The sequence below is a fragment of the Fusarium subglutinans genome (genome assembly GCF_013396075.1).
Source record: "Fusarium subglutinans strain NRRL 66333 chromosome Unknown NRRL66333_c0000186, whole genome shotgun sequence".
NCBI lineage: Eukaryota > Fungi > Ascomycota > Sordariomycetes > Hypocreales > Nectriaceae > Fusarium > Fusarium subglutinans.
This window is the reverse complement of record NW_023502249.1, coordinates 39,286-55,096: the sequence shown is the minus strand read 5'-3', so window position 1 is coordinate 55,096 and position 15,811 is coordinate 39,286. Positions and strand designations below refer to the sequence as shown.

The window sequence follows — 15,811 nt, the reverse complement described above, 5'->3', positions numbered from 1 at the left end:
AAATGTTATTCTTAACTACCTAAGTATTGCGGCATTGTTACACAATTTATACATAAAGCACTGTGACTTTTGGCCGTGTTGTCCATGCAAATTTAGTCCGGGATATCTTCCCGGAGTTTGTCCCGGACAATCTCCCGGAAACAAGCCGAGAAACCAGTGTGCCCATATCAGCCCGCCAAAATCTAAATTAAATTTCTTTCTCAGAAAACAACACATATAAATCCTTCGAATCAGTGTCAAAAAGTATGTTAAGGTCATTTCACAAGGTCCTCGTTGCCAATCGAACTCCATTTCAACGTTACATCTCCACAACCACGACATTATCCACCATGGCATCTCCAGACCTTTCGCTGGCTGAGAAACTTCGCGCATACTCCACGTAAGTACAACAAAAAGAAGATGATGGTGATCAATCAGTATATACTAATATTGGTACAGGTGCGATGTGTCAGACGCATTGCTCAAAGTGGGCGTTCCTCATGGCGGTTTTCTTCCTAACTTGAGCATGTGGTCGCCTTTACGACAAGAGGGCGACAAAAAGCTCATTGGACCTGCGTATACTGTTAAATTTGTCCGCAACACCCAGATCAACGCACCAAAGCTCAAGGAGCACTACGTAAGATTTCACTTCCTTGAAATGACCCCTTTTTAACGACCTGTAGATTGATACTATCCCAAAAGATCACGTCGTCTTTATCTCAGCGCCCCATGGCATCTTCAACGCTGTCTATGGTGGCTTGATGAGCACCCGAGCTAAGTACTCCGGAGCCGTCGGCACTGTTGTCGATGGTACATTTCGAGATTTGCAGGATCATCGCAAATTAGATTACCCAGTAGGCCGGCAAGATCGTGGTTGCGGTTTCAACTAACAGACCTAAGGTCTTTGCTCGCAATGTCGGTACGCCAAGCTTCTATGAGGTTGCTCGCCCAAGTGAGGTACGACTCTTCCCCCGAGCACTGAACGCTCAATGGATTGCTAAGGCATGATAGATCAATGTACCTGTGAAGTTGCAGGACCCTGCCCTTGATGTTACGATCAATCCTGGTGATATCATATTCGGAGATTTGAATGGGGTTGTTTGCGTGCCCAAGGAAACGCTGTCTAAAATCATAGAGATTTTGCCTGGACAGGTTGAGGCTGATGATAACATGGCGCGGGATATCGCTCAAGGCAAAACGTTCACAGCTGCAAAAAAAGAGTATCGTTGAGAATATAAATGACAGACGGTATGCTATATCCATGCAGCGATAGCTAAGAAGAGAATCGTACTACTGGTTTCTAATTCAGAAGTAAATAACTTCCGGGTGGAACGGAACTAACAGCTTGTAAGCGGTAATACTCGGAGATGGCCGGATTTAGATAAGCAAGATAAGTGATTTCACGTTAGCGGGTTCACAACAACAAACCCGAAATGCTGATGAAACCGCCCAAGCTATAAAAAGACGCCCTCCAGGAATTTTCAGCTTTTCTATATTTCAAGATTGATTCATCCAGTTTGATCACTTCGTCAATATGACCGTGTTGCGCTGGGGAATGCTCGGAACGAGCTTCATCTCCGACGTCGTCGCCCGCTCCATCCTCGCCAGCAAAAACTCCACCATCGCTGCAGTCTTCGGCCGCAACGAAGCCCGCCTAACAGCGTTCGCCGACAAACATGGCATTGCAGAACGATACACTTCCATCGATGAGCTGCTTGACAAGGCTGAGATAGACGTCGTGTACGTCGGTCTGCCGAATCATATGCATACCCCCGCAGTGCTGGCGGCTGCTAAGCGAGGCAGGGCGATCTTGTCTGAGAAGTCGCTTGCGACGACGATGGAGGATGCCAAGGCGATTGAGAAAGCTGTGAAAGATGCGGGTGTTTTCTTTTTGGAGGGGCTTATGTATCTTACGCATCCGTTGATGAAGAAGACGCAGGAGTTGCTTCTGGAGGGCAAGATTGGGACGGTGAAAGGTGTATCAGGGTATTACTCTGCGAACATCTGGAAGAAGGCGAATCCTCTGAGCATGGGGACTATCTACAACCTGGGATGCTATCCAGTCTCACTTCTGCACTTGGTTATTGAGACCGCGTTTGGCAGCGATGCCTTCGGAAAACGTCAATTGCACGGCTTCGGCAATATCTCAACTGAGGGTAGCATCCATGTCCGCGACGCATCACTGACAGTCCGCTTCGACAATGGCGTTCTCGCAAGTCTTCAGTCAACAGACAGCTACGGCAACGACTCTTCCTTCGCGATTCTTGGAGATAAGGGCAGGATCCGATTCATCACGAACCCGTGGCTACCTGTCGCAGGCGATAATATCATCGAGATCAAGACCTACGGCGGTTCGACGGAAAAAGTTATCGTACCCGCAGACATGGACGCATTTGGATACCAGGTGAAGAAAGTGGAAGATTATTTATCCCGCGGTGTTAAGACAGCTGAACGGCCTTCACCGAATGTTGATCAGAGTGTTGAGATCATGGGGCTTTTGACGGAGTGGGAGGCTTTGATTCAGAGTCAGCATAAGTGAAGGTCTCTACCAACATAAGGCCATTCATTATTCAATGACACATCAAAAGCCGAATCGTAAAGATACTTTCGGGCACGATAATGACGTTTTGCGTAATTCTTCATGTTTCTCCCGCTAGCGAAATTGGGACAAGGAACTAGAAGTGAGGATGGTGACGTCAGCGTTACGAGCTGAGCTGAACTCAGCTCCAACGTCTTGAAAAAGACGTAACGTCTCCGTATTTATTTCAAACCTACTGCTCTTTTATTCTCTCATTCATCTCAAGAAACAACTTTCGCGTCTTCTCCTAATTGATCAAATTAACTCCGAATTGTAAAAATGTCTGAATCACTTGCCGCTTTCCGGTCCGGGAGGAGTGACGACCTCCGGAAGCTCGCGGAAGAGCACTTCCAGCATGAGTACGTCCAACCACTTGTTTTTTTAACGGTCAATTGAAGCCTGAAAAGTCTAACGTTGATAAGCTTGAACGAGAATGACCGCGACATCTTGAGGACCGCCGGAAGCAAAGTCTCGACTCATGCCATGGTGGGCTCGTTGCTGGGCCTTGGTTTCGGCGTCTTGTGCGCTTTCAGACTACGAAAAATGCGACTGGCCTACTTCAACGCTTTCAGAGCGATGGAAAAGCCTGTTGAGGTTAAATTTGCGGATGGCCGTACCCGTACGTCATATCTTGCATCACGTATTACACTACGAAACTGACGTCTTCACAGAACCTATCCCAGATCTCACCGCCCAGCTTGCGCCTTCAAAATGGGGTGACGCTGCCACATATTTCTTCTTTTCAGTCGGCGGTCTGTTTCTAGGTGGTGAGACAGGTCTTCTCTCAGGTACTGCGTCAGCGTCACGCACCATCACGAAGAACCCTGAGGCCAAGGAGCGAATAGAGAAGGCGTGGAAGAGCTATCGCATCGACGTGTTGAAGCAAGAGATTAAGCAGCTGGAGGGAAAGTCAAAGCTTGAGCAGTTCTTCAGCTCATGAGGAGAGATATATAATCTATGGGAAACTGGGGTTTAAGATAATCTGTAGAGCGTTGGAGGTATGAATAAATGAGCATATCTGAGAATTACGGGGTCGAATGAGATTGATAAAAGCTGAAAAGACGATTGGTCTCTTGATAAAGATAACACCGCAAGTTCCCGGGACATCCGAAGTTGAAAGCTAAAATTATGCACCAAAATGCACATATGGAATCCAGTGCAATGGAGGACCAGGAATACCTTGCCCATCCTCTTCATCGAGAGAAATAATATCTCTTTCGACATCGGGATCCCTCTTCTCCTTCTCCTTCCTAGGCCCATCCTCAGTGCCATAGGTCTCATCAAGCCACTGATCTCTCTTTCCTTTCGTAGCAACATGAACACCACGACACACCGACTCATCCGACATGTCTCCCTTGAGCATTTCCTCGTATATGATACCAGCCATATCGACACAAGACTGATCATTTACCTCCCACAATGTTCCTATGACATGCCGAAACCCAGCTAGTTGGCATGCACTAATAATATGGATACCTTCATCAAAGAGGGTTTGGCTTTTGATCTGTCCTGTACCGCAGGCAGATAAATAGGCGAGAAATGGACCCTCCCGATGAAGGTTGAGCTCGAGGAGGCTTGCCACTGTAAGGGGATTTGTTTCCCAGTCTCTGAGGTATAGTTGGCTCTTGGAAGGATCAGCTGTATCAGTGTACCCGTGCCCTGCAAAATGGAAGATCTTGCACTTTCGTAGGTGTGATGTCACATCTTCTCTAATGGGCTCAGACTCAACAGGCTTGAGATTCATCCTGTGACAGATATCTCGGAGCACACTGATTTCCTCTCCTGCAAAAGCTAATGTCCGGTGACCGGGCGTTTCACTAGCAGACACCAATAGCGCCTCATCGTGAGAAGCGGGCGCCGTCCTTCGACTCTGTACAATAGCTGATACTGAGGTAGCGTATGAAGACATGACTCTGTCCATCACCGTATCACCGTTTCGTTGAGTGTTCCGCCCTGCAGCATGGATAGGAAATGTACTCAAAGAGCCTGTCAGAATCCACCATACTCTTCTCATCTCCCCCTCGCGCGGTGCTCCAGTGAAACCCAGCGCATTTAGTATGGGCTCAGCAACGACATCCCACAGCCATTCGAGAACCCTTAAACTGCCTTGACCTAATGACTGATACTTCGAGTCGATATCACTCTTGCTCAGGCTCGGAAGATGAACAGCACTGAAACCATCTCGCTGGATGATTATGGCGTCGCAAAGCAGAGACCCGACGTTGACCACAATAACAGGGCCGAGGTCAGCTGCACGCTTCATCCCTTCCACATCGTCAGGTCTCAGAAAGAATTTAAACCCCGGTTTTGCACGTATCTCCTTCAGCAATGCTGAAATTTGCTCTCCGGTGTCATATCTGTGACTCATCCCATTTCCCCAAACCTCTTCGCCCAGGGCAAAGTCGGATTCAGGAACCGAACCTGTGTCAAGCTGGTCTCGAAGACGATTATACCTAGCGGATAGTTCCGGAAACTTCGCCTCCAAACCACTGATATCGGCCCTGAGCATATTGATCGAAGATGCCATGACTCCTCGAGCCATCTCAAGAAACTCAAGGGCAGTCTCTGCGCTCCGACCCACTGTCAAAGCAAGTGATGCTGTCTCAGTTCCCAAACCTAAAAGTTTGCTTGCTTCACGCTGTATATCAGTGTTTTGTAGTGAAAACGATCTGAATAGTAACAGATGATCGATGGTTTCGGCGCCAGCCTTGTATGCCTCGTTTAAATCGCGGTTCCAGACGCAAGCCTGCATCAGGGAGTAACCAGCCTCAACGCGAAGAAACATGGGGGCCCTAAACTCACGTAGGGTGAGTCGATACAAGGAAATAGCTTCCTTGAGGTCATCGGTTGATTCCGACTCACAATATCGAAGTTGAAGCCTGTCTGCAAGATTGAAATGACGCAGGGCTTTGTCTGGATGATCATTCGGCGTGGCAGTGAGGGTTTCTCTTCCGATTCGGATCGCCTCTTCGAGTTGCTCTGTATTTCCAGTCTTGTCGTATGCCTCGGCATACACTACACCAAGGTTACTCAGTCGCACAGCACGTCCAATGTCGCCGTCAGCAGTCAGATCGACGGCTTCTTTAGCCACACGAATGGCTCGTTGAAAGTCATCATCACGTCCTGTTTGTCTATATCGGAGACTCAGAATAATTCCAATGTTTCCAAGGCATCGGGCTCGACTCTTGTGTTTCGTCGGCAAATGATCAAGAATTTGGTCTACCACCACTTTGGCGGCCTGGTAATCGTCTTCTTCTCGGGTCAGAGAATACTTCTCTCCCAGCCTATCACAAAGGGACTGCAGCCTTCGCTGCCGATCCTTAGAGTTGAGCGGAGTGTCGTCGACAGCTTGTTGGCACGCTCTTATACTATCATCCAAATCTGCAGACGTTCCGGTCCTCAAGTATCGTTGAACGAGACGCTGGCCAAGAATCCATACATTTCTTGCATGTTCTTCTGAGCTTTGATCCGGGATATTGATGATATCCTCCGAGACTCGAATCGCGGCCTGCAGATACTCTACGTGTCCGAATGCCAAGTACCCTTTAAACAGTGTATTGTCGTAGTTCCGGAATCGCGACTTGAGTTCGGGATGATCGATGTTTGTGACCGACAGTATGTACTTGTGCATATTGAACACATTTCCCAAATCATCTTCATCGTGGAGCCTGATTGCCTTTTTGCTGATGAAATGACATGCTGATTGCAGAATTGTAGCATACGACGGATCATCCTTTTCTACCCCATTCATGGCCTCGTATGCTAACCGGGAAGCTTCTACAGCATCGAATTCAGATTCTGTCGCATCGCAACGAAGACTCAAGCAGAAAGCGAGACTAATAAGGTACTCAGCTCTCTTGACATCGTCTGCGGAAGAACTCTCGACAGCTTGTTGCAGCAAGGTGATGGACTCCTCGAGAGTACTCAAATGTCCATGTGGTCGTAATAAAAGGTAATACTTTCGAAGTGCATGTGCAAGCAGAGTCGTATGAGAATAGAAATTGGGGTCGTCTTGCAACATCGTCTCCAAGCTGTTTCTCAGATTTACAATAGCCACTTCCAATTCCTCCAAAGTCAGGCTCTCGGCTGATTCGTCTGCCATCGCTTCAAAACCTTTGGAAGAGCCTACGATAGAACTTCTGGTGGTGTATCATCCGACAGTGTTGCCAGACCAGAACGAGTGACGTATGTAGCTTGTCAAATATGCAACCCTCCCTTATCATCGATGATGACGGTTGAAAGCAGGCTCCCAACTCACAAAGGCGGCTGCATAAAACCCCTCACGACGGAAAGGTGGCATCACCTCACTGGCTGGAGCACTCGAGTGTGGCTGCATGACTGCAGAGTAGTTTCAGCTCGGCGATAAATCATTGAACCGGCTTAATGATAGCAGTTGATTGTCACAATTTCCACAGGAAGAGGGTCAACAGATGAGTTACCTAAGTTGAGGCTCTGCCTTATGTAATGTCAGCTACCAAAAGTTCTTATTGTTGCCAAAGAGGCATAAATAGACCGCCACATCCTCTTTTCTGGTTACTAGCATTACTTCTCCCATACAAGATAAGCTTTAATACCTCAAATTCCATTCGAATATCGGTTGCACCGCTCTCACAATGTCACAAGACAAGTACATTATCCACCACAATATAACCTACTGCGCATACACTAATACCATGCTTAGTTCTAGTAGAAGGCGTGTTTCAGAGATCCGTGGCCTGGAAGCAAGCCTGCAAACACAGATGGCTGAGGCAAGAAGACAGAGCTCTGGTGCTCAAACGGACCTTGAAAGGAGACAGTCGATAGAAAGATTCAGAACTATACAACGTAGTTCAGAGGACTTGGGAGCTGAACTTCAACGAATAAGTATTGCCGACACTCCTCCAAGTACATCAGCACGAGACGTCAGGCCTTCGTTACAAGGACAACCTGCGTCACCTAGCCGACAGCGCCACCCACAAGGAGCAAGTTCCTCAAACACTGGCTCGATGTTGTCACCACGGACGTACCAAGAAGAGCGTGTGACATCACATAATCCAGCCATACCTCCAGAAATGACACTAGCCAGACAAGCTTACCAGCGAGCCTCTAGATCACAAGATCTATACCCAGGTACATCATCAAACTATGGTCAACCTACGACCTATCCGCCGGGGACGTCGAGTGGACAAGGGTTTGGCCAAACTACAGGCACTCAAACATTCCCCAGTCACCAACCTTCAGCAGAATCCCAGCAGAACCTGATGCCTAGAGCACCTTCTTGGCAACCCCCCCAGGCTCAACAGCAGTCATATTATCAAGGTTATACAACTAGTGCCGCAGCTCCCAGTCTATCAAGGACATCGGGGCAATCCTACTCTATTAACCCAACCAGTTCCGAGTCCAGCGAGGATGAACGCGTCGATAGTCGAGGCACTCCGTATCCGGGAGGCCAAAGACAACTTCATAACGTCGTGGGGAGTGCCTCTGCCCGTAATAACACAGACCCTACCCAAAGACAAAGATCCCATCATCGGTCTGCATCAGGAACTGCAGCAAGCGGGCCAACTGGAAGTTCAAGTCAGACGACGGGAATACCATCGTCCTCCAGACACAGACGATCATCGTCCAGTCCCTCCAACACCATAGCAAGAAGTGATCGTCCACCACTAACAGGAGGACCAACACTTCCCAGTCCTGCAGCGGGCCAGCCTCGACAGACGGCTGCGCCAATGTCATTTCAACGATTTGGGCCATCCAGCCCGCTGTCTCAACCGAGTCAACATCCCGCGCCAGAATATCGTTTTCCTCCAGGTAACTCTCAGAGCCGGTCGTATGCTGGGTATGGTCAACAAGGCCCACCAGAGAATCGATATCTCACTGGAGGAGCACCGCCCAATGTCGGGCCTATGGCGGCGCAGTTACAGGAACGAAGTTTCAACCAATATAACCAACAGAGAGCTCCGGTAGGCTCGGGCTCAGGCATACCAATGTCTGGGACCTCTCTTGGCTATCCGCAGCAAACTCATGCTCGGCGAGCAAGCAGCCCAAACACAAATGCGAATGCATATCAAAGCTCGACGCCGCGCCGGATGTCAACGCCACCTCTAGGAGCTAACACTATGTCAAGCGCGTCCACCTTTCCCCTCAGCTATCCGTCAACATCGAATACCAGACGAGGTGTGAGCCCCAGCCGTTTGGGACCTCGAGGTCAGCTTTCTGGTACCCAACGACAACCGGGGACATTACCACCACTTAGAGGTCCCAGCCCGAATGTAGGCCCGTCAGTGATTCCAACGGGTCATGCCCGACAGCCTGGTGGGCCAAGAGGAAGAGACCCAAGCCCACTGAGAGCTGGGCATTATGGGACGTCAAGCCAAACACGAAATCTAACACCACCGGGGGAAATCCGAAGGAGAATACAATGAGCATATGAGCAGTAGTTGGGAAAGGCTGGGTCACAGAATGCAAGACTGAGGCTGTGTCTCTAGTGAAATGTATCCGCCAGACTAGTATTTCCACTTTTATTATTACTTATTGATCGTCGTACTCCTTTGTGTAGTAGCTCTACGCTATACCCTGTGTCTGGTCTGGTCATTGTTGTTAAGTCTAGCGGCTGATCGAATATGTAAAAAGCAATGCGGGCTATCTCATTTCACACGAAGCTTACCTTAACATCTTCGACAACGTTTTGATGTTCCTCGCTATGGTGTTGCTCGTAATTGAGCGCCCTAGTCAGCTGACTGCCAAGCTGAGGGTGTATAGCAGTCAGAAATGGCATTTGATTGAGAGGAGTAGAAAGCATTTCTGTTAAATAGACAAGGTCTTAAGCAGCGTGATACGCTAACTCCGTGCCGTAATGAAAGAACCTCGAGACGTTAGCTTTTCTATTAATCTACATCCTACCCTTGATTGAACTCCGGATATGGCAAGTGACATGTTAAATTCATAGTTGTATTTACCGTTAGGTGATGGAAGATTAATTGTGCACAGCTTAGGGCTATGTATCACCGTTGATTGAGATATTATACTTAACGATAAACTAATAATATATTGATAATATACCACTATATCCCGCGCAATACCACCGCTCCAAGATAGTGATCCAACACAAGACGAATTATTATCACCCCAATCAAGATGAGTTTGTCTCCTCAGCAACACATGGTTCGAGAATGTATTGGCTGCCGTCCTTGTATTGAAGGTGGTCAACATACCAAATGAGAAATACAACCATTACAATTGCCATAAGAACTGCGTCGAAAATGTAGAGAAAGATTTCATGAGACACCAAGAATCCGGCGTTACCCTGAAGATACTCGACTACGCGAAAGATGCTTCGAACCAAAATAATAGTGCTGACGGTATACAAGACCTTAAGGTCAAGCTTCCACGGGAAGGCATTCTCTCGGGCGACCGATGTTGGGTTCTTGAGACACTTCATGTGGAATAGCCCCGAAGTGATAACAAAGAATCCAAAGACCACGATCTGAACAAACAAACCAGCGAGGATAATCTTCTCACCTCGATTATATCCCTCAATGGTGCGGGACGCTTGAATACCGCCTCCAGCTCCTTGTAGCGAGAAGGATAAGATGTCACCACAGATAAAGACCTTTGTTAACCATCGAACGGGAATCAACGAGAGATGTTGAGCTCGGAGGGAGATGATGATTCGGCCGAGGATCATGTAGATCGAGGCGGCGAAGAGGGCGGGCGCAACGAGGATAAGGATCGCTTGGAGACTGAAGGCAGGTACAGACTCCTGATTCTTGTGAGATACGGTTCGAGCAGCGTAACCAATGGTTTCAACTGTAAGTGACAAGTTAGAAGGCTTCACCATTGCGCGTGCGTAAGTTGTGGACACGTACAAGCACCGCCCACTGCAAACGGGATAAAGTACCAGGCTCGGGCTTTTCCGAGGCGCCAGGTATGAAGGCAGGAAAGAATCGCAAAAATGACAGCCGCGATGATGGCTGCAGGTAATGATGGAGTATACCTGAACAGCTTGAAGTCCGGCTTGCTACCGTCAGGAGTATCGGTTCTTGGGAAGATGTCCATATTTGCTGGTGAATTCAATTGAAAGCAGCTCCAAGGTCAATGTTCAGGATTCTTTGAGCGAAGGAGAGAATAGCTTTTATGTACAAGATAGGATTGACATTCCATGGCTGGAAATGCGAAATAGAATGTTGTTGGTCGCTTCGGGGAGAACATCCCGGCTCAGCCTTCATATCGGTATAAGGGCTGTTACGTTTGGCAATTTTGGCATTTCGGGTTCTATGCGAACCAAAGACCTGGATGCGCTTCTACGTCGTCGCTTATCAGCTGCGGCTTGTGGAGACCGATACTGATCCCGTCACGTCGTTTGGAAACCGAGAGTGGGTAGCGAGAACGAAAAACGAGACCAGGGACCCTGAAGGGGAAGCCTGCAGTCAGCGTGGGGAGGCATGCACAGATCATGATTCGTCACCTCGTCCGCTTGGGCTTAGCGAGGCATCTTGAGCATCTGCAAACATGAACAAATTTCAATTCTTTGGCAACCAACCAATCTCCTCCATCGGCCATACTAAATAGGGCAGATACTTCTCTCCAACAGAACCATATATCCGCATCATAATATGATTGACCCAGCCGCTCAGCCACCACTGACTGGGCAGTTTGTGTAACAAGACGCAGAAGTAAGAAAGGACAACAAGGGCTTCGGGTTCTTCATCCGCCACGAACTCAAAGAAAGCTTTAGCTGGCACCGTCCAAGAAAAGATATCGACCAAGTCTTTATCACCATCCGTCTCATAGAAAACACCATACGTCTGGTTCAATGCGGAAAGCGCATCTTGGTAGATAGAGCACTGTGCTGGATCTGTGACCGTCTCATCGATGAATACCTTGAGCTGTTGCACATAGTCGATTTTGAAGACACGCTCCCTGATTTTAAAACGTCTGCGGGCATTGGAGAGAAGGACTGAGAAGGGGCCGAGGGTGAGAGCGCTGTCACCCAACGAGGCAAAGCTTGCGCACCCGTTGATTAAAACCACCCAAGGAGGATACGGTCCGTCTTCCTTCTCTGGGGTCTGTGCGAATGCTGCATCACTTAGAGCAGGCATCACAATGAGAATGCGTGGGGTACTTACAGTAATAAATAGTCAAGATCGAGAAGGCAAACAGCTCTTGAGCGTTTGTGTTGTCGTAGGCGTCGATAAAAGGAGCCGCGATGCTAAGTGCCTGATTGTGATACACAATAGCCCTTTCGCGGAGAAATTCCTTTCGTTCTGTTGAGAAGTGGCTGAGGTGGAGTGCTGAGACAGATAAGACTGCCAGCATGGCATAATCACATTTCAAACAAAGTCTGACGATGCGGATTCTCCAGAGATCGCGGACTGCCACATCGTTGCTCAACGTTGCATAAGTCGACGTGCAGAAATTATGCATGAGCTCCAAGTCTAACAAGCCAAGGCTTAGCGTCGTTGCAGACGGCGGCGAGGTGACGGGTGTGGTGTAGTTCCTGGTATGAAATGGAACAATATAGTGGCATTCTTCACCTCGTCGCTCACAGTGAGCGCAGATCGGTTTCTCTTCTCCACACTAAAGGTATTCAAATAAGAACCTTGAATGCAAGAGGGGGCGAGGGATGAGCTGGGTTGAGACTCACTTTGATGCGCCTTAGCTTACATGTCTGACATCCCTTTCTCGATTTTCTGTGCCCTCGTTTCGTCTTGGAACCTCGATGCTCCGAGGCTCCGGATGGCAACGCTGTTGGCGTGTTGCTCGACATGACAGACACCAATATTTGCAATCGAGATGGAACGCTTGTAAAAAACTCGGGATGGAAAACGAGAACGAGAAAGAGAAAACCGACGGTGACTGAAATAAAAGGGACCAGTCGAGTAACCCCAGGCATCCTTTGGAACCAACCATATCATCTAATTGGCTGCAGCCAGAGACTTGTGTGGGCCATTATGGGTGTTTCCGGGAATAGCACAAAAGTTCCCCTGTGGCCAGCTCGTTTAACTTCGTTTTCGTTCCGCTATGCGAGTCGAGAATTGACTTTAGCCTGTATGTCACGTCCACAGACTGATTGCTCACCGTAGGGTAAGTGAAGCGTCTCGGATGCAAGCAATGGTTTTCCAAGGCTCCGGTAAGTAAAAAAGTTATTCTGTTTTTGCTCGACAATCGCTGGCGCAACTTGACGGGCGACGATTTTGCTAATTACGGGATATAACAATAGTATTCGGTGGACGGACGAACGGTCTCTCACGCCCGCAACCTCATGAAGACAGGTTCGCAGTAGGCCTAAGTAACAGGATGGCCAGAGACAGAGATACAACGGAGGTCTGCGTGGTTATGGGGATAATAGTGTGAGAGTTTGTGGCCAACGAGTCATCTACATCTACGTTATTCTTCTTCCATTGCTCAGCTATATCAACGGCCTTTCCATAATTTGGCTAAGGCTTAACACGAGGTTCACTCCTAAAAATCATTATGCTCCACAAACCCAACCTTGCCACGGTACTATCCTGAGCCCACATATCACCACATCAGTATCATTCAGATCATCACCATTACCACAGTCATCTAGAGCCCCGGACCAATAGTTCATGTCAGGCGTCTAGGTCTAGTATACGAGCTTGCCTTAGGTATGACCCAATATGAGTTCGAGTATGGTATGACTTCAAGTCGCTGCAAGCTAACATACTTCATCGTTTTAGAATCTGCTACATCTCGCACTGCTTCGAGAAGTCACTTGGTGATTCTAGCTTGAAATTATGGCAGTTGCGCTTCGATAGCGATGGGGATGCGGTTGGGAAGAATACGGAATACGAGGAAGAATATCGTAAACTTTATTCTTGTCATTGTGTATTACATTGATTTGGTACCTTCTTGAGTGTTGAATCAAATCCTTTGATTTTGTGTTGCTGCCTTGGTCTCGAAAATGGCCCCCAATTCTTCAACGGCTTCAATGACGTTGGCCAAGGCGGCGCGACTGTCCAAAGGCCTATGAAACCACACTGATCAGCAATGTCAGATAACCAATAATCCCATTACTCTAATGTAGTAAGTTAAAATATTAGGAGTTTTATACCTTTTCGTTAATTTATCTTGATTCTTGCTTTCCTGTTGGTCTGAGTAATTGTTATAGCTATTGGAATTCCCATCTACCCTCTTCTACAGTATAATATGTACCAAGAATCCAAGTATTAGGCCACTGTATGGTAACTGGCAAACTATTCCCTCAGGCGACGTAAGGTTTGAGAAGTATTCACATGCAGTGACATATTGTTCTTGTAAACAAGGATAAATGAGTTGCAATGATACAAGACTTGTGTGCAATGCTGATAAAATATTCCGAGCTAGATAAATACAAGAAGACAAGCAAGAAATGACCAAATGGCAGCCGTCGATATCCCGTGATATCTAGTGGCCCCAGAGTCTGTATCAGCTACATCCCATTCCCTGGCGATTTCACGAGCCCTGTTAAGTTCTGGCCATGGCTTGCTCTCGGACTTTTCAGGAGCATCTTCCTCGTCGCTCTCCACGAAAGTAACATTGCCTTCATACGCGGTGCCATTGTTATCTCCCGAATTTCTGTTAAGCCTAAAGCCGCAAACCACAGCCGAATAACCGTCCAAGTCGTCCTCCACACCACCATCACAGTCTCTGGGATGTCCCCGCCAGCACTGTATCGCAGGCGTAAATGTCCAATACCCATAAGTTCCGTTTGGCGTGGTATTAAAAGGTGCAGTAAAGGGTATCACGACGAGTCTTTCCAAGTTGACGCTCTGCAGCGGGCTTATACGGTGTTTAAGAGCTTCGATAATGGCCTTTTTGTTTGTTATGGAAGTGTTGAGGCTTGCTGGAGATGGTGCTTGAAAAGTTGCGCCGTCAGTGCTGTTGACAGTTGCGTTGGCGATGATCCCCATTTTATAGTGTTGGATGTTGCAGTTTCCTTTGCCGTCGCCATTTTCTTTGGCCCTTTGCGCGGTGCAGTTTACGACTTCGGAAACGCGGAGTGGTTGGCCCATTTTGGTCCATCCCTCGGGTCCAGGAGCGGTCAGCTCGAAGCGTTCGCAGTCGCGCTTGGTGAGCGAGACAGCGATGGATGGAAAGACAAAGAGGAGGATTGCTGCGAGTGCCTTCATGATTATGGCTTGGAAGGGTCGCTTTTACCGAATCCTCCTTCTGCCTTAATGGCATCAAGCCTTAAACTTATAATATGCCTACATTAGAAAATGGCCCCCAACGAGTTTAGCCTGTCGAGGCATACTTATGACGTTGGCCAAGGCTTTAGCAATAGCTTCAAGCCTATGGAACCAAATTGATCAACCACCAATACAGCCCGAACGGGTAGTGCGGGGCCTTTTCGGGTACAAGTGGGAAAAAAGCAAGAGACTGGATTTGATGGTGACTTAACAGCAGCTAGCCTAGTTTACAAGGATCGTGTTCCACCTCGCCCTTAGGCTTTTAAGCTTGATTTTGGCTTGTATAATTGATTGAATTCGGCCATCCCTAATCAGTACAGCCCTCTTATCTTCTAGACATGCTCTAGTCCAATTAGGCTACTCCTATATTTAGCTCGTAGCAGATGACTCTGGTAACGGTTGATTCAAAGCGCTTCAGGTTCCTCTCTGTCATATTTCAGGGTCTCGCTGCTCTGTAGTGTGCTGCAACAGATATCTTTAAAATATCGCTGAAGCCTGTCCCCTTACAGCTCTATCATCATAGCAAAGCATCAGGAGATTGGTACGAACTGACCGCTCGCTGAAAGCTGGGCTTCACATCTAAGCAGTAAAGGTGCTTGCCGATCTAACTAAATTTCTTCTTTATCACCTTGAGACAGGGTTATGGTATAGACAAATATTGTAATAGAAAAGCTCAGGAAGCTGGTAAATATCTCAAGACGGTCTCACTGATTCTCATTCAAATGGCCACGATCGCTATCACCTTCGCCGATTCGAGTCGGAAGATAACGATTGGGTTGCATTGCATGGATGCAGGTTTCAGGTAAAATGTTTCGGGTGGCCAGGATCCGAGACCTTCTCCTTTAGCTTATTCGCTCGATCTCATGCATTTGCGCCGACTAATTCAAGTTGAGTGGGATCTATATCCTGTTGGTACAGGCTGGGTCGCATCATGGTCTTGCACACGCTCCACAACTGCTCTTCTTATATAAGAAGGTTTTCTTCCCACGAAGCACTGATTCTTGTACTATCCGCAACTAAATTCTTCTTCAACTTATCTCTTTCGGCTTCTAGAACATTCAGTCATCATGTGCATGCCATA

The 15,811-nt window shown here is 47.9% G+C and overlaps 7 protein-coding genes across 7 annotated transcripts; 3 read left to right on the top strand and 4 right to left on the bottom strand.

Annotated features, from left to right (window-relative positions):
* Positions 1-329: 329 nt before the first annotated feature.
* Positions 330-1,209, top strand: FSUBG_10614 (dlpA-like protein; the record flags this gene model as incomplete). Its single annotated transcript, XM_036675209.1, has 5 exons — positions 330-379; positions 439-616; positions 663-833; positions 880-936; positions 991-1,209. 5 exons carry the CDS (start codon positions 330-332, stop codon positions 1,207-1,209), a joined length of 675 nt encoding a protein of 224 aa, XP_036533905.1.
* Positions 1,210-1,513: 304 nt separating this feature from the next.
* FSUBG_10613 (uncharacterized protein) lies at positions 1,514-2,518 on the top strand (the record flags this gene model as incomplete). The annotated part of the gene is made up of 1 exon (XM_036675208.1): positions 1,514-2,518. The coding sequence occupies one exon, from the start codon at positions 1,514-1,516 to the stop codon at positions 2,516-2,518; it is 1,005 nt and encodes a 334-aa protein (XP_036533904.1).
* A 318-nt stretch (positions 2,519-2,836) lies between these two features.
* On the top strand, positions 2,837-3,497 carry FSUBG_10612 (uncharacterized protein; the record flags this gene model as incomplete). Its single annotated transcript, XM_036675207.1, has 3 exons — positions 2,837-2,916; positions 2,980-3,176; positions 3,229-3,497. The coding sequence occupies 3 exons, from the start codon at positions 2,837-2,839 to the stop codon at positions 3,495-3,497; spliced, it is 546 nt and encodes a 181-aa protein (XP_036533903.1).
* Positions 3,498-3,683: 186 nt separating this feature from the next.
* Positions 3,684-6,659, bottom strand: FSUBG_10611 (30S ribosomal S17P protein; the record flags this gene model as incomplete). Its single annotated transcript, XM_036675206.1, has 1 exon — positions 3,684-6,659. One exon carries the CDS (start codon positions 6,657-6,659, stop codon positions 3,684-3,686), a length of 2,976 nt encoding a protein of 991 aa, XP_036533902.1.
* A 3,009-nt stretch (positions 6,660-9,668) lies between these two features.
* FSUBG_10610 (Rtm1p) lies at positions 9,669-10,594 on the bottom strand (the record flags this gene model as incomplete). The annotated part of the gene is made up of 2 exons (XM_036675205.1): positions 9,669-10,345; positions 10,405-10,594. The coding sequence occupies 2 exons, from the start codon at positions 10,592-10,594 to the stop codon at positions 9,669-9,671; spliced, it is 867 nt and encodes a 288-aa protein (XP_036533901.1).
* A 464-nt stretch (positions 10,595-11,058) lies between these two features.
* Positions 11,059-11,854, bottom strand: FSUBG_10609 (C6 transcription factor; the record flags this gene model as incomplete). Its single annotated transcript, XM_036675203.1, has 2 exons — positions 11,059-11,615; positions 11,665-11,854. 2 exons carry the CDS (start codon positions 11,852-11,854, stop codon positions 11,059-11,061), a joined length of 747 nt encoding a protein of 248 aa, XP_036533900.1.
* Positions 11,855-13,881: 2,027 nt separating this feature from the next.
* FSUBG_10608 (uncharacterized protein) lies at positions 13,882-14,670 on the bottom strand (the record flags this gene model as incomplete). The annotated part of the gene is made up of 1 exon (XM_036675202.1): positions 13,882-14,670. The coding sequence occupies one exon, from the start codon at positions 14,668-14,670 to the stop codon at positions 13,882-13,884; it is 789 nt and encodes a 262-aa protein (XP_036533899.1).
* Between the last annotated feature and the right edge of the window lie 1,141 nt (positions 14,671-15,811).